Source organism: Tursiops truncatus, chromosome 4, assembly GCF_011762595.2.
Source record: "Tursiops truncatus isolate mTurTru1 chromosome 4, mTurTru1.mat.Y, whole genome shotgun sequence".
Lineage (NCBI taxonomy): Eukaryota > Metazoa > Chordata > Mammalia > Artiodactyla > Delphinidae > Tursiops > Tursiops truncatus.
The window spans coordinates 77,313,019-77,332,166 of NC_047037.1; the positions used below are offsets into that span (position 1 = coordinate 77,313,019).

The 19,148-nt window shown below is 33.8% G+C and overlaps 1 protein-coding gene across 1 annotated transcript in view; it reads right to left on the reverse strand.

Moving 5' to 3' along the window:
• The window catches only part of STXBP5L (syntaxin binding protein 5L), a 374,070-nt gene that overhangs the window by 179,236 nt on the left and 175,686 nt on the right, over positions 1-19,148 (reverse strand). Inside the window, exons 10-12 of the mRNA XM_019922992.2 lie at positions 11,526-11,604; positions 8,157-8,311; positions 3,054-3,126 (exon numbers count right to left, since the gene is read on the reverse strand). Of these exons, the coding sequence (XP_019778551.1) occupies positions 3,054-3,126; positions 8,157-8,311; positions 11,526-11,604 (307 nt within the window). The remainder of the gene's footprint in view (positions 1-3,053; positions 3,127-8,156; positions 8,312-11,525; positions 11,605-19,148) is intronic.

Consider the following 19,148-nt stretch of genomic DNA (forward strand, 5'->3'; position numbering starts at 1 on the left):
TATATTGAATATATTTCACATAATTGTTTTTTAAGCATCATAAAACAATGATCACCTGAATAAGAATTCTCTTTTAAAAATATATATCTATAAAATGTAATATGAATACTGGTAGAATTTTACTTGAATAAACTCATTTTCTTTCCAGTAATTTCAAAATTGCACAGTGATATCACTTTCTAAAATGGATAGACTAAATTATGTTAAATTGAAAATATGTAGCAAGTTGACTTATCAGTCAGTTATTAAAACATTATCAACTAGGTACTTTATCTACATACAAGTTTATCTATATATTTATATAATACAAGTATTAAAATATCTTAGAAAATTTTACATGCTCTCCAAGGGACATAATACATAGGCAAGTATTTTGGTTTTGTATTTTTATAGGGAGTAACTGAAAGTTGTGTGTGCAATGTAGGTATGTGTGTGATTACACATGTTTAAGATTGTTTCCTATGTAACTAGAAAACAGGGGAAATGCAGACCTATGGCTGTAGTAAATTTCATATCCTCAAGCCATATATCATTTTTAAAAGGGGTATCAGTAAGAACCAAATTAAGAATTCTTAGAACCACAATATATTGTACACTTCTCATGTACCAGATGTACCAGGTACTGTAGTAGATGGAATGGAGTATTATTCTATGCTGCATCCGTTCTCAGTCTGTGTGATCATGTTACTTCTGATACAGCGTGCTTTTGGGGGGTGGGGAGGACTATTAAAAATAATTTTCCCCATATTATAGGAACTTAATCAGAAACTTAGTTCAAACACCAGAAAGAGTTTGGTGTGTGTGTGTGTGTGTGTGTGTGTGTGTGTGTGTGTGTTGACAGCGGTTCTCTTCCCTCCAATCTTAATGGTTTCCCAGATAAGAATAGTAGTATATGCAAAATCACATGGAAAGGAGAAAGTTGTGTTTAATAAATGGCAAGTAGTTTAAACTGAATGGATCAGAGGTTCCCTGTTTCAGAGCAGAAATTATCAATATTTCTGATATTGAAGAATTAGAAGTAAAATAAGTGCATCACCTTAAAGATCAGATCTACAATTTGGGATTTGATAATAGCAAGAGATTACAATGATAGACTCCTGAGAAGGTGAACAATATCATGGAAATGTTTGGGGAAAATAACTTTATTATATTGGCAAAGAGTAGAAAAATGACATTTAAGAAAGAAATAACTAAAAATGTATTACAAAAATTTACATGTGAAAGTGTGAACTGGTTGTTGTAGAAATGTAAACAAAGATGTAAATCCAAGAAGAGGAAAAATTTTTAAGCCCTAATGCTTGCTTTCATGTAGAGGATTAACTGGAAAAGAAGGAAGGAAGGAATAAATTAATTTGAAAAATGAGTACAAAGCTGCAATTTAATTGTTAACATTAAACATGGCTAAAAGTAACTATTTGGAGGGAAAGAGAACATGTTCAGTTTTTCCACATTAAACTTCTTGTAATAGACAACAAAATAGGAATGTCACATAGATTTTAAAACATGGTGCTGAAGAAGGCAAAATATTAGATAAAAACGTGCAAACAAAACGTCAATTCACATATTTATATAAGGTAATGAAAAGCATAAGAATTAGTGTATAAAAATAGTAACTTTTATGTTATATGTATTTTACCACAATAAAAAAGTTTTAAAAAGAATAAATGTATATGCTAAAGAATGTGAGTATTAAAGACAAAGTATAGTGGGCCTTGGAGGATGTTAGACAATTAGACAAGGTATGAGGAACCAACAAATATGGCACAGAAGGAAGAGGTGACTACCAGTGAGATCAGAAAAGTATATTTTAATAAAACCTATATTAGAACTTAGAGAAAGAGGCATAAATCCACACTCGTACACAAAACTTAATCAGGTTTTATGCTGATAAATACAGCAGCTAGGCAGAATTCAGTTATGGTGATATTATGGACCAACCCTATTCCCTTTCAAAATATTGAAATACATGTGATGCAAATTATCACAAAGAAGAACTTTGGCTCTTACATTCACAAACTACACTGAGAGTAAAACTCAGACTGTACTTCATCCAACAAAAATTTATTAAGAACCTACTTCATGTGGAGACAAAACCTGTCCTTCATGAGGCCTACAGTCTAGTAGGGAGACAATCTTTAAAACAATAACAAATGGAAAATTTCATCTGTGTCAAAGCTATGAAGGATAGGAACATGGATCTAAGACAGCCCTTAATAGGATATTTGACCAAATTATACAGATAATGAAAGATTTTCTTTAATGAGAAAACGATATCTGAGTTGAGATTCTTATAGATGTTAGTAAGGAGAAAAAGGAATGGAAGATTATTCCATGCAGAGAAGAGAGAATGTACAAAAGCTCTGCAAATATAACGGGCTAAAAAATGATCAGTGAGTCTAGAACAAAGAATGAGGGAAAATGAGCTTCATGCCTATCATCATTGATAATGAAAATATGTAGCAGGAAGACAGTGTTCATCAGTTTCAAGTCTACTTTTACTGTACATGTAAAGTAGTGGAGAGCACCACTCTAACAGCAATATTTAATATTTGTTTCTACTGCCCACAACATAATGAAAAAGAAAAGAAAGTAAAAGAAGGCATCTATCATCTCTTGCCTCGAGATCCTGATCTTCTGTATCGTCTGCCACAGTAGTTCAATAATACTTTTATCATGTGCCATTTTTCTTTAGTCAATAGAGCAGATGGACAAACAGTACATTATGTAATTTTTGTAACAATTGTTTTTTGCTTAGGGAAATAGCAGAAATGTGATCCATTTTATGTGTTTGGAGTCCCCAAAGGCATCTTTTTAAACATTAGGTGTTGCCTTTAAAATATCTTACAATATTCTCAGTGTCCCCTAAACTCTCCTGGTTTAGTTTTCATTATTGAACCAAATTACATTTTTGTAATTCTAGCAAAACAATATTACACATAAAGAATATTTACCATCTAAAGAATTCTAATGCCAATTATCTATAATGTCCTCCTATATTTTAATTGCAATAAATAGAGTCTAAAATAGTGTTAATCCGTACATGGACAACTTACTTGCTTTGTGTCAGATCAACTACAATGAGATCTTTCTCCAGAAGTACAGCAACGGCATAGGGTTCTTGAAATTCTACAAGTAGAAAAGAAAAATGGAAAAGTTTTCATATTTAACATTTTATAAAATCACCAAACTTGTATTTCCTTTATCTCCTGTATAAATGTTATTTAAATGATTTGAGAAGACCAAAGTATGAGCTAAAATAAGAAGTAACAAAGAGCACTTTTTAAAAATATATGTTGTCCATTGTAAAGCAATTATACTCCAATAAAGATGTTTAAAAAAAAGAGAAAAAGAAAAACGTGGGACTCAAAAAATATATATATATGTTGTGTTTCTCAAACAATGTTTAAGACCATTATAGGAAACAAGGAAAAAATGAGAAGTTGCATAGCATAGAGTTAAATATTATCTCAATAATCATGATAGTAGTAGATTATTTGAAGAGAGTGAGTCTGTCACCTCCATCTCACATTTATCTTAGTCTTCCATAACCTTCCATTTCAGATCTGATTTCATGCCTACAGGAGATATACTAAGGAAACAGTTCTGCTTCTCTCAGTTGTGATACATATTCACCTCCCTATGAGAGCAACACTCCTTATACTAAAAAAATTACTTTCAATTCAATGTGATTTAACAGGTACTTAAAGACTTCCTACTATGTGCCCAGGAGTATATATCTCAAAAAATCAGAGTCTGAGGATAGTCTAGGATTTTCAAGTTCTTAAAATTCAACCCTTCCTTTCTCCCTTTCTCCATCCTCCCTTCCTTCCTTCAAGATGTTTCAGAAACTGTCTTAAGAACAAAGGATATATGGGGAATAAGAATGACAAGGTCTTTGTTCTAATAAAGTTTACAATCTAGGGGTACATACAAACAATTAACAAGTAAACAAATAAGATTAATTCAGAAAGTAAAGTGAACTATGAAAAAAATAACAAGGGTAATAGTATAAGAAATGACTTCTGGTTGGTGGGGGAACACTAATTTAGTTATAGTGGTCAAGGAAGACATTGCTTTCCATCTGTAATAAAGGACTAATAAAGGAAAGCCACAGTTACAGTGTTAGCTCAATTTAAGGAAAAAAGTATTTACAAAAACATTTTACATACATGGTATTTGATTCTCAGTAGCTAGAGCATGTATCATCATTTTTTCATTTCATAAAGAAAACTGGAGTCCAAAGAGGTTATGAGATTGGCACAAGGTTACAAAACTAGTAAGTTATAGACCTGAAACTTTAATGCATGCTGTTTTCATTATACCAGCAGTTTCTACTGGCTAGTTTAAGAGGTATTTAATCCTAAACTCAACAATCACTTGGCAGGAATTTTGTATTCAAGAGTATTCAAGTCTTGAATGGTAAATTAAAATAGATGGCCTTCACAGTCCTTCCAGTCCTGAGAAGCTACAGAACCTATTCATATTTATTTTTTAAGTCACAAGCTATGAGAGAAAAACTAGAATCAAAAAAACACAAAAGAACAAAAACTGAGGAGCCTGACCTTGTTTGGGTGCATATTTATACAACAGTATACAGTCCTCAAACTATTTGCTACTCAAACTTTTTCAAACTGAGGCATTTCCCCTCTTCTCCCTTATCTCTTAGAGCTGTTTTAAGTTTTCAACATTATTTCAAAACGTTTTGGGGTTTGGGGATTTTTTTGTTTGTTTTTCAGTTTGAAGAATACTACTAGTTTCCTCTTTGTCTTCTCATCCCTCTCTAGGAAAATCACTGGTTGGGAAGCAATGGCTACAAAAATAAAACAGCTGAGACATTGGCATGAATGAGCAAAAGTCTTAAATAAATTTTTATTTTAGGTAATAACACCTGTTTTAGATTATTGTTTCTTTTCAAATAATAAAAACTGGTAGCAAAAGTTTCACGTTTGTAGAAGTACTTGGTGTGCTGTGGTAACCACTGAATAAAAAGATTTCTTGTGGAGTCAGTGTTAGGTTCAATTTGTGTCTATTATTTATTAACAGTTTGATCCTAAGCAAATTAGTTAACTTCTTTGATTTTCAATTTCTCTACCCATTGAAATGGCAAAATAATACTACCTTAGACTGTTAATAAAGATTAGATGTATATAAAAATGTTTGATGCAAAGGCTGGCCTATAGTAAGTACTCAATAGATGCCAACTGTATTACTTTTTTTATTAGATTGGTTGTTTTTGAGCAGGCTCAGCCTTTTAACCCTAGCCCCCAACAAGATGGAAAAGCTCTATCATAAATACTACTTCTCTGAAGAGAAATGCATTATTTATGACACTTGTAGAAGACCAGATACAATTAAATATAGATGCAAAACTGACAAATTCGGAGTATAGTTGGTTAGTTACTCTGGGCAATGCCCCCTGAGATAAGAGGATTAGGCATTTGTGTTCTTTGAGAAATAGGCTGAATTGTCAGATGTCACAAATGATTCAGCAATATTAAAAACTGTTAATAAGTGTATTTTGTTTAACATATGCATAACACATCATTATGTGGCTATAAAGGAGATTAAAGTTCCATATTTACTAATATGGAATCATAATCAAAATACTGTATACTGTTAAGTGAAAAAAGTGTGATACAGAACAACATATAGAGTATGCTGTCATTTGTATAAAAAAGATAATGCATATATGCATACATTATTTGGGGAGAATACATAAGAAACTTAGTAATAGTGGTTGCCCCTGGAAGGGCAGTGAGAAAGTTTTCACTATATACTGTTGTGTATTGTAGGGTTCTTTTCTGGCATTTTCATGTACTATTGTTTTAATCAGAAATAGTTAATAAAATACACTTATATTTTACTGAGTAAAGTTAAACTATTTCTCCCAGCTCCTAGTAAGTAAAAAGTTCCATCCTCATTACCACTTCTCTGAAAAGCAAAGTAATATATGTGGCTTGGAAGTGATTAGGCTTGGTTACAGTACATTTATAATTTGTTTAACATTATTAGAAACTGTCCTAACATCTCTACTGATGTGCACAAATGTATATACACATATACCTATAGTGTTTGGTCTTGGCAACCGCACATTTTCAGTTTCTATTACTGGTATGCACACCTTTTTTCTTGAGGCTCCTTAGTAGAAGGCATTTTCCTAAGCTCAGCTTTTGGTCCTCTGTTCTTTCTTTCTTTCTTTGTTCCTTTATCATTCATTCTCACAACTCCAAAGAGCATCTATATTCTGATGACTCAAAAATAAATATTAAAGACCTTTTCTCTCTCCTTTTCTGCTCTCTAAACAACTCTACTGACTCAAACTTATTTTTCTCTCTTTCCAAGAACTGTTATTACTTCATATGAAACCACTATTCCTAAAATGTTGTCTTTGACTCATCTCTCATATCACTCCCTAATCCAGTTGTTGACCAAATTCAATGGGTTTTCATCTTCCATTCCTACAAGCAGCACTCTGTTTCAGATCTTGACCATTTTAATGTACACTACCACAAAAGCCTCCCAGTTGGAATCTGAAGTTTTAGATTTCAGGGTCTCTCTCTTCAAACCCACACACTAGAACATTGCTTTCTTTCACTTAATATTTCCTCAAAATTCCTCTGTAGTTCCCTATTTCCAAATACCTACAAAAGGCTTTCAAATTTTTCTCTGAATTGATCTCACTCTAGCAAAACCTCACAATTTCTAAAACCTTTACTCAATATTATTTTCAAGGCCCAAGTCATTCTTCAAGCCCTATCTAAATCCTACTTGTTCCATGAAGCTTTGCATGAATATTTCAGTCATCGACTACCTGACTAGCCTATAAATTGGTACATTATTTAAACTCTGATTCGTATAACTCAGCGCTTAATTAAGCCATTATGTTTTTTAAACTTAAGTCATAATTATCTTCCTCATGTGGCCAGATTTTCTGATTTGACATCAGAGATCAGTTTCATACTTCATCCATATTCTCAACAAGTTCTTGTCATACTGAGGCCATAGAAGCATCCAATAAATATTTGTTGGTTAATTTACAACACAAGTAATTTGTCTGCCCCTGGAAACTCTGGGAATAAAGTGCCACACTGATTGTTATTTTATATCACTTTATTTCAGTTTTTAAATATGAAACTCAGTAATTTAAAACAATGAATACATTTATAATAAAACTAATAGCTATTTATCTTCATAGTTTATAAGGTATATTCCCTTTGGCCTTCCAGTAATCATGTGGTATCAATATTATATTCTTTCTTCAAATGATTAATCAAACTTGTAAATATGAAGTGACTTGTCCAAGGTCACATAGCTAGTAAGTGACAGAGCTAAATCATAAGCCCAAATATTCTGTCTCCAAGTACAGTGCTCCTTTCCCTACATCTATGTTCCCTCTTGAAAATGTAGTAATATATATATATACATACTACCTTTTGTAATCATAAACTCATATTTCCCTTTTATATTTCACCCTTCTCAATTTTTAGATTCCATTATTAAAATATTTCATCATTAGATTCCATTATACAGTTTGCATATAAGTTTAGACTGTTTTTTTACGTTTACGAAGTCTTTATATTTGGGATAATAAAAATACATAAGCACCTCTCCTCCCAAAGGCTCTTCTAATTATTTTCAAAATTGGAATAAATCACTAACCATACATCAGCAATCCTAGAGTAATCACAGGTGCTACAGTTGCATCTGAAGCAAAGCCAGATGTGAAACAGATGCAGCACCACCAGAGTTACAGATCACTGATATCAGGTAAGTGCTTTAACTTTGATTGGCACAGGATTGGGATGGGTGGAGCTGGCCTAGGAAAGGCTATTAGGAGACCTCAGTTTCTCCAAGTGATTTCACCCCGGACCCTGAGTGGACCCTCCCAGCTCAGCTTCCACCATCCTTATCAAAGTTTAAAGCACTTACCTGATATTAGAACCTGAAACTCCAGCACTGTTGCACTACATCTGTCTTACTTCCATTTTCTCAAGTAGGTACAGCTGCAGAACCTGCTCCAGCACCTGTAGCTCACCGTGTTGTATCACAGTCGATATCAGCTGCTAAAACTAAAAATATTTAAGCTTAATTTTGTTAGGAACTTATCATTTCAAAAATGATTTTTCAACATTAATAGTTTCATTTTAGTTACTTACCATTTGGATAGGGTGTTTCACATAAAGTTAGAAATTCAACAATAGGATGATCCATTTCAAGCACTGTAATTGCTTTTCCATGCATGATGGTTAAACTTGGTCTTCTGCAAGCTTTGTCATAGGACAGCCCACCAGAAAATATTATGAATGGTTCACTACAGAGGAAAAAAAGTTAATGAGACTGAGTTCTTTAAAATGACACAATCTCACAGTATTGAGGCAAAAAGGAATGGGCTTAGTAGGGATTATATACAATAATTTGACAGAGAGTAAAAGCCTTTCCTGGCCCCAAATATCTCACCCAACAATTTACTATTCTACCATTTCCTTTTTTCTGGATGTATATTCTCACCATTAAAATTACTAATGAATCAATCTAAAGATGTTGAGGTGAGATGGGGGAAAGGCAGTGAGGTTGGTGAGAGGGGAAGATGCTGACTGACTCAACAGAACATCTTCACATATATTAGTTGGTTACCAAACTCTAAATTACTACTATTAGAATATTAGGCTATGTTACTTTATCATATTAACCAGTAGGCATGTGGGACCCCAAATCACTAAGAAATAGAGGCAAATTTCAACATGAAATGAAATGTGACAGTGGCAAGCCCAGAATGGTAGAAGGTAACATGAAAAGTCTACATAATAGAGTTTCTGTGGGAAAGGGTTATGACAAACAGATGGAGAAAACGCATATATAACGGGAAAATGATTCACCAAAAGTAAATGTGACCGTCTTCTCAACTTTACCTAGGGTCAGCCAGTTCTATTTAGCTTGTAAAACTAACTTCGAACAAATTTTTTCATTTCTGTTAACTGCAGGTTACAGTTAGATAATAGAGTGGGGCTGAAATGACCATAAAATATCGTAGCTATGAAATATCTCCAAAAGTTTTCATTTTCCTTTTCTCAAATATCTGTATCTCTAGTATATGTATATAAAAGAAAATGTGTGTTGATATGAAGTATTTTTCAATAAGACCAAACTGAAAATACTCTCCAAAATTTTTTTAAAGGAACTAGACACTTTTATTGTACCAAATTCCTTGAGAACATGTTTCTCTAAGTAATTCACTTCTATCCATCTACTAAACTGAAGAATCTACTTGTTTCTAGAACTCACTCCATAAAATTTCCCTTTCTTTTCCATTTTGTATCATACACAATACCAAACATTATCAAAGGGACATTTGCTAATCTTATGCTGGCTATGTAGTAACAACAAAAAACCCTTTTAAAAAGTTTCCATCAAAACCTACATATAAAATGCCTTCACTACTTTTTATTTAAAGTTCTGTCTTAATATTTTCATATAAATATTTGTGTTGTAAGCTAAAAAAGGGAAAATGCTCTAATTTATTTTTTTAGATTCCATATATGTGCGTTAGCACACGGTATTTGTTTTTCTCTTTCTGACTTACTTCACTCTGTATGCCAGGCTCTAGGTCCATCCATCTCATTACAAATAACTCAATTTCATTCCTTTTTATGGCTGAGTAATATTCCATTGTATTTATGTGCCATATCTTCTTTATCCATTCATCTGTTGATGGACATTTAGGTTGCTTCCATGTCCTAGCTATTGTAAATAGTGCCGCAATGATCTTAATCATTATTTTAAACTGCCTTGCCTTGAATTCTTGATTTCTGAAGTACATTTTCTTCATGTTTACCCTTTTCTCCCTTCATCTGGCACCATCCTATCTTCCATCCCTTAAATCCCATCTCAGGCATCTCCTTTCCTAAGAAGAATTTCAGTGATTTCTCTCTTCACTGTTGTCCTCCCTACTCCCTTTAGGCAAGGTTAGCTGTCCTTTTGCTGTGCTCTCATAGCATGTCTCTATAAAAGCACCTTACATGTTGTATAGAAACCACGAGTTTATGGGCTTACTTCTGGTACTAGACCATAACAGATTCAAAAGCAGGCGGTAATTTCTATTTTAGTGTGCCAAACAAATTGCTCAATGCACATTATGCAGTAATAACTTAATACATTTTGTTTTAATTGAATTAAGCTACATATTGTTGAGCACCTCATAAAAAATACATTTATATATAACAAAATACATGTCATAAAGTCCATGGATCATGTACTTTATCAGGGAAAAACCTCTCACGCCTTCACATGAACCTCTTCATTCTCATTTTACAAACTAGGGTTTCAAATTTCTTAGTCTATAGCAAATAAAAGACTAGATACTAGTGGATAAACACAATGGAAATTAGAAGTCCCAAAAGCCCAAAACTGAAGGATAGAGGAAAACTTTCAAAAACAAATACATACATGAAAAGAAAAGAAAAAAAAGAAACCACAAGCTGCTAGGAACAGTTAATAAGTGTGAAGTGGTCAACTGCTTCAATAGTCCTTTAAGTGTGACACTGTATAACAATGGATGTAAATAACATTGAGCCTGAAGACTCAAGCAAAGTTTAAGTTATAAACACTGATTTAAGAAGGAAAAGAATATATGTAAAATATTTTCATCCATAATGATTAAATTTTAAGTGTTTTAATACTTTAGTTACAATAGTAATAAAATCATGATGATTTTTACTAGTTATACATAGTAACATTAGGCTGAACTAAAGAGGTATTGATCCATCTATCTACTATACCTTGAGAAGAGCAGCTATAAGCAAACATTAAATGCACCTATGACAACAGGAAAATATTCTAGTGTGAACATTTAAGTAATATAAAGTAGAATTATCCAATTTAGACTTAAAATAAAACTAAGGTCTAGGCAAGATTTGTAATTATGGTAATTCTGGATGAGAGTATTGCCACTAATAATTACTGTAAGTATAAACATTGCTGATGCATAGGATATGGCTGCTGTATATACAAGATAAATTTCTATTAAATATTATTTTTTATTTAATTTTCTGTATCTTAAAAGTTAGCACTATTGTATTATGGCAATATACATAAATGTTTACCTTCACAACTAACTATAGTCTTTCCAACTTCAGAATGTAAGATCCTAAAGTACAGAGACTTGGTTATGTATTTAATTCATGTGTAATACCAACAGGTACATAGCTTCTGCTGTTTAATAAAGTTGAATGACTGCTGCTTGTAATTGCATGGCCCAAAAGCCCTATATTGTTAAAATTAATGTATATAATACTCATCTGAATATTCATATAAATTTTAAAATAACTGATTTGCTATTTATAATAACGTTGACATAATACATTTGCCACTTGAACAATAAGAAATCTGTTATTATCAATGAAGAAGATTCAGCCAGTTAATATAATTATGTAAAACTTTAAACAATATATAAACATTAAAGGTTATCTGAATTTCTTGTCTCTGTTTCTTACATATTTTCCCATAACTCTCAAAGTAAAAATGCATACCTGTTTCTACAGGTTTTGTATTCTACTTTAAGAATTGGTTTGCAAGATTCAGATTTTCTTCCTTCTCTTTGAGTTTTTCCTAAAGAAAGAAAAAGGACTTTATTAAATATGATTTAAATTCTACTAACCCATGAGAATTTTAAAAGCTTAATTAAAGGAATATTTTTAAATGTAATTATGTGTTTTTCATAATACAATAAACACATTTCTACGCATCCTAACATATTTGTTAAATTTATAAACAATTTGTTGAACCCTAATAATTGACTGTTATATAAACAATAAAGTTATTTGTAAACATATTTGTATTGCTTCACATTCTCCATGTATAAATATAGTATCATATAAAGTTATCTTAATTATTTAAGTTTCAAGATAAACAACTTCAGAATTGAAGACATACACATACATACTTATCTGCATAATGAAATGTATAATGAAAATCCATACTAGGCTGAAAATTTTACCTATAAAACAAGCAAATCCCTTTCTTATGCAGAAAGATTTTCCATTTAAAACTTATGAAAATCTTTGCATTTTCATCAAATTTATTTAAAGGAAAGTCCATTAGACAATGAACACTGATGGTATATTTCATGATTTTTTAAAATTTTAATGATGTCCTCTATTTGCATAAAACAAAAATAATAGTTTCTTATAAGGGAAGGATTATGTTGTTTAGACTCCATAAGAGTCTAAATGAAAGATCAAGAAGAGTTGAAAATGGAAATAAAGCTGCTTCTGCCTATAACATACCTATCTTTCTAGTTATGATTTTACTTATAATTCTACATCTCATTTTGATAAAATTCATCTGTTTTTCAAGATATGTTTGTTTGTTATTTTAATAAGTACCCTATTTATTCTTGTATTGCCATAGCTGTTTATAGACACAGAAACCTATTATGTAGATAGATGTTTACATGCATATAAGTTAAAATTTCAGAATGGCAAAGCCAAATCCAACTAGGATGTCAGGACAATTTTATCCAATTTGCTTAACGGGCTATCAGCATAGAATACACCTTATCTGCTCCATGGCATGCTTTCTGAAATTGCCTTCTCTTTCTTTTATGTCAACTAAAGAGGCAACCCAATAATAAAATACTGGTCAGTATCATTCACATTGTAAAATAGGATTAAAAGTATCTATATTATATGTGAAAAAGAAGTGCTGACATTAACTGTATTATATATGAAAAACAATTGCTGATATTAAATATAGATCATTACAAAGAGACAACTTTGGCTCAGGGACTCACTCTGAACAGTGGTCTTAGAGGTGAGGAACATCTGGTTGGTGATTACTAGTTTTGATAATGAATGGAAATAGAGAGAACTGAAGGAAATGACAGAGTCAGCAAAGAGACCCATTCTTCTCAGTTGATGTTTTTTCTATCCAGAGCTTCTCTAATAATCGCCAAACCATTAGTTGACCAAAACAGTATATTTGCAGTTGTTTATATATATGGGACCAACTACTATTTTTCAATCAATAAACACCACTATCATGCACTGATTTTAGTAGAAAAGAGTAATTGTTTAATTAATTAATGTTTTACTTCAATTTCCAACTCTAATAATTAATTTGGGGGTAAAGCTTTTCTGTTTTGATTATATTCATTGCCTGTCAGTAATTGAAATATGCTTAAATGTCATGTTGCATAAAACATTATCAACAACTGCATTTATTGCTTTTCCTTATGTTCAGAGTACTGTATTAAGTGGGAAGATGCAAAGAAATAACTAACTACCAAAAAGCTTAAAATTTACTAAACTGAACAAAACAATTTTTGAAAATGACAACACGCGGTACCATAAACAAGTGATAGACATGAAGTGTTGTAGGAGTTGAGAATAAAACTGTGGCTTCCTTTTACAACAGACTTACCTAGATTTTCACAGAAGACTTCCTAGAAGCTAGATTAAACATTAAAAGATAGAAGTTGGCTAGGAGAGCATAAGAAAAGACATGAAGGCAGAATGTGCCTAGTATGTTGAGAGAATAATGGATAAGCCAAATTGGGCAGATTAAAAGATTAATGTAGAAGAAGAGTACAAAAAGGCTGATGAGGTATGATGAGCCATACAATGGCAATCTATAAAACTGATTTGCAGTATAGACAAGGGAGAGTCACTGGAAGCTTTCAAGTTGGGAAATAATATGTGTAAGCAATGCCTCAGAAATATTAATATGGATTTATTTAATAAAGAAATTTTGAGGATGTAAGATACTGATAATGGAAAACAAGGAGAAGATAATCACAACTGTGCAGGAAAAACTGAAGAAAAGTGAACAGTCTCAAAGAAAAGTGGGATACTATTAATCACACCAACATGTGCATCTTGAGAGTACTGGAAGGAAAGGAGAGAAAGGAGGAGAAAAACACTCAGAAATATTGGTTGAAAATGTTCTAAATTTTTTGAAAAGCATTATTTATACATCTAAGAACCTCAATAAACTCCATGTAGGATAAAATCAAAGAAACCTACTCCCAGACACATCAAGGTAAAAATGCTAAAATCAAAAAAATATATATTGAAAGCAGCAAGAGGAAAATGATTCATTGTATACAAGGGAGCCCCAATAAGATTAATAGCTGACTTTCTTACCAAAGACAATGAAGCCAAAAGGTAGTGGAATGACATACTTAATGTACTGGGAAAAAAAACAACAACCCTGTTAACCAAGAATCAAAGTTCATCAAAATTATCTTTCAAAAATGGAGGTGAGGGCTTCCCTGGTGGCGGAGTGGTTGAGAGTCCGCCTGCCGATGCAAGGGACACGGGTTCGTGCCCCGGTCCAGGAAGATCCCGCATGCCGCGGAGTGGCTGGGCCCGTGAGCCATGGCCGCTGAGCCTGCGCGTCCGGAGCCTGTGCTCCGCAACTGGAGAGGCCACAACAGTGAGAGGCCCGCGTACCGCAAAAAAAAAAAAAAAAAAAATGGAGGTGAAATAAAGATGTTTCCAGATAACAAAAACTGACAGAATGTGTTGCTAGCAGAGCTCCCTTTCAAAAAATACTTAAGTTCTTCAGGCTGAAAGAGAGTAATATGAATCTACACACAAAAAAAAAGATTACAAGGAAAAGTAATTAACGTAGATAATTATAAAAGACAGTATAATTGCATATTTCCTCTCCAATCTTAACTGGTTAAAAAAGCAATGTAAAAAGTAATATGTATATAATTGTAATATGGGATATATAATATATTTGAAAATAATAACACAAAGAAGGTGTATGGGAACAAGGTTACACTGGAGGAAGAAAATGACACCAAATGGCAACCTGAGTCCACAAGAACAAAGGAAGAGAACCACAAATCAGAAGCAGAAAGGCTAATGTAACAAATTTTATACATATGTGAGTTTGTATATATATATATATATATATATATATATATATATACACACACACACACACATACATATATATAATATATACCCTTGACTAAATAACAAATGGGTGAAAGAAAAAAACAAGAATATTGTAGAACAGTGTATGCTACAATGCCATTCATACAATGAACAGTGTTCACAACATCGTTCAACAATTGTAGAACAATGTATAATACAACACATCAAAACTTCTGAGATGAAGCCTAAGCAGAGCAGAGAGGGAAATTTATACCTACGAGCAGCTATATTAAAAAAGAATATATGAAATCACTAACCTAACCATTCACCTTAAGTCACAGAATAAAAGAACAACCTGAAGCTGAAGCAAAAAGAAAGAAAGAGATAATAAAGGTTTGAGCAGAAATTAATGGCATAGAAAAGAGAAAAATATAGAAAATCAATTAAACTAAAATTTGATTCTCTAAAGAGATCAAGAAAATTGACAATCCTTTAGCTAAACTGACCAGAAAAGAGACAGACAGAGATAAAAGACTTACACACACACACAAAAGATGGAACATAATTACCTATTTCAGCCTGAAGGGGCTGGAGTGTGCCTTAGGCTGCAACTGGGGGTACGCAGGACAGAGCCCAAGTCTCCCATTGAAGCCCCATTGTTAGTGTATGCAAGAAGGGAAGGGTGGAGCCCCACCAAAACATGCTTGCAGTGGGCACAGCTCTGCCTCTGTGAGCTCTGGGAGTACACAAGCACCATGGGCTGTCCACACTCAGAGGCAAGGCTGAAATCTGTGCTGATCCCCAGGAACCGCACAACTTTCGAAGCGGGGCTGAAATTTGAGCAGTGTCCTGGTGGCTTTTGAGGTTTTATGCCATCATCTCCTTTGTAAGCTCAGTGCCTACGGAACATTCGAGCAGACTACTGGTACTCCTGTGGCTGGGTGGATCCAGCATTAGCAGCTTCCAGAACACACAGAGGCAGGGTCGAGGTGTGGGTTGACTCCATAAGTCTCGGCTGGTCCCAGTGCCTGATTTCAGTGGATCTGTGCCAGCCTATCTATGCTGGTGGACTGGTGAGCACAGCGCCTGAGAGAAATCTGGGCTGATTGCTTGCATTCTCAAGGCTGAGGCAGGGCCAAGGGCAGTGCCAACAACAGTATACTTTGTGAGCCCACACAACAGGTAATGGGCTAGACCACAGAGTGCACTTCCCAATACACAGCTCCTGTGGAGGAACACTCAGTGGCTCTTCTTCCAGTGGAAGTGTTTCAGTCCCACCTACCTCACACCACAGCTTAGAAACGGATCAGGAAGCTTCTACTCCAACAGTTGGGGAACAGACCCTACCCGCAACAGGGCTGTGTAAACCACAGAGCAAAACGGAGGCCCCGCTCAACATCCAGTGCAGGCTCTGATCACCCCAACACCAGCCACACCCCACATCAAGAGGATAACAGGCAGCACACACTGAGGAAAGCCAAGGAAGGCATCCATACTAAAAACAGCCCTCTAACCAAAAATATTAGACTCACACAGGCTAGACAGGGAGGGTCCCACATAAAAACAGCCCTTCAAGACCACAGTAGATAACTGTTTCTCCTAAATTCGTAGAGTCACAGAAATATAAAATGAAGAATCAGAGGAACCACTTCCAATTAAAAGAACAAGAGAAATCCCCTGAATGAAAAAACAATTAAACAGATCTCTCCAGTCTACCAGATCCTGAGTTCAAAAAGGATGTAATAAAAATACTGAAGGAATTAAGAAAGGCTATTAATAGAAATGCAGACCACTGTAACAAGGAACTAGAAACTATAAAGAGGAGCCAATTAAAATTAGAAAACTAATTTGCTGAGCTAAAGCAATAAATACCAAACTACATAATTCAGAAGAACGAATAAGTGATCTGGAAGATTAGAATGGAAATCACCCAGTCAGAACAACAGACAGAAAGACAAATGAAAAAAAAAACAAACAAAGTGAAAGCAACATACAAGACCTATGGGATAATATAAAGCAAACAAATTTACACTTAATAGGGATCCCAGAAGGAGAAGAAAGAGAAAAGAGGATTGAAAATGTATTTGAAGAAGTTACAAATAAATTGGCTGAAAACTTCCCAAATCTAAAGAAGGAAATTATATCTAGGTACAAGAAGTACAGAGGGTCCCAAAAAAAATGAACCCAAATAGACCTACACCAAGATATATTATAATTAAAATGGCAAAAGTTATAGTTAAAGAGAGGATTCTAAAGGCAGCAAGAGAAAAACAAAGAGTCAGTTACAAGGGAACCCCCATAAGGCTATCATCTGATTTCTCTACAGAAACACAGACCACAGGGGAGTGGCAAGATATATTCAAAGCCCTAGAAGGGAAAAACCTGCAACCTAGGATACTCTATCCAGCAAGATTAGCATTTAGACTAGAAGGAGAGATAAAGAATTTCTCAGATAAGCAAAAACTAAAGGAATACAGCAATACTACATGTAACCCAAAAGAACTATTGAAAGGACTTATGTAAACAGAAAAGAAGCAAGAATCTATAGGAAAGAGAAAATCACAGTTGGAAAGCAAATCACTTTAAAAAGCCAGTACATAAATTTTAAAAATAAAGATAAAAAAATTTGAACGTGATGAAACTACAATGAATAGCAAAAGGATAAACATGAAGATGTAAAACAGTGCATCAAAATAATAAAATGTTGAGGAGGGGTGTAAGAAAATGGAGAATTTTTAAAAAATGTGTTTGAGCCTATATGACTACAAGTCTAAAGCAAGTAGGTAGTAATGGGTTAATACACTTGAAAAACACTAACCACAAATCAAAAACATAAAATAGATTCACAAAACCCAAAAAGAACACAAGCATAATACAAAAGAAGATTATCAAACCATAAAAGGAAAGAAAAACTAAAAGAAAGGAACAAAACAGAAATATAAAATCAACTGGAAAACAAGGTTTAAAATGGCAATCATCAAAAATTACCTTAAATGTCAATGCACTAAACATTCCAATCAAAAGGCATAGAGTGGCAGATTGGATAATAAAACAAGAGCCCACAATACGCTGTCTATAAGAGATTCATTTCAGGGCTAAAGACACAGACTGAAATTGAAGCGATGGAAAAAGGTATTTCATGAAAATAGATATGAGAAGAAAGAGAGTGTAGTAAAAAGAATTCTACACCATGACTAAGTGCTATTTATCCCAAGTGTGCAAGGCTGGTTCAACATTCAAAAACCAATTGATAAATCCATCATATCAATAGGCTAAAAAAGAAAAACCACATCATCATATAAATAGATGCATAAAAAGCATGTGACAAAATCCAACACCCATTCATGACAAAAACTCTCAGTAAACTAGAATGAAACTGAGCAGGACCCTGAGAGGCCTTCTCAGACACAGACACCCCACTGTGTCCCCTGCCTTTTGTTTGTAGAAGAAGGTTTAGCCTCCTAGGCCTTTGCCGAGTTCCAAAGAGCAACTTTAATTAAAGAAGTGAGAAAATACAGGAACAAAGGAAAACCACCAAGCAAGACAAAATAATATTAATTAGCCATAAAACATCATGAGGATACTTAGCTCCTCCACAAGAGCCATAGATAATATTTAGAGCCATATCCTTAAGTTGTTTTGCAGATACTAAAAAAAAACCCACCAGGTGGAAGAAGTTAACTGCATGCTGACAACCAGCATGTAGACCCCAGACTAGCTGGAACCAGAAAGTTGATGATCGAGATTTTAGAAACATCACCCTGTTATGTCACCATCAACCAGCCAGAGCACAAGCTGATCATGTACTCTGCAACCCTCTCCCACACACTGTCTTTAAAAGCCCTAAAGGCCAATGGGGAGTTCAGGTCTTTTGAGCATGAGCTGCCCATTCTCCTTGCTTGCCCCACATTGGGCACTTTGCAATAAATACTGTACTTTTCTTCACAAAAACCCAGTATCAGCAGATTGACTTTACTGCACACAGGCAAGTGTACCCAAGTTTGGTTCACTAACAGAAACAGATGGGAACATTGTTAACTTATAATACCTACCAAAAATTCTATAGGTAATATGGTACTTAATGGTGAGAAACTCAAATCTTTCCCACTAAGATTAGGAACAAGGCCAGGCTGTCACCTCTCACTACTGTTTTTCAACATTGTACTGAAGTTCCAGCTAATGAAATAAGACAAAAATATGAAATAAAAGGTATACAGACTGGGAAGGAAGAAATAAAACTATCCATCCATAGATAACATAATCACC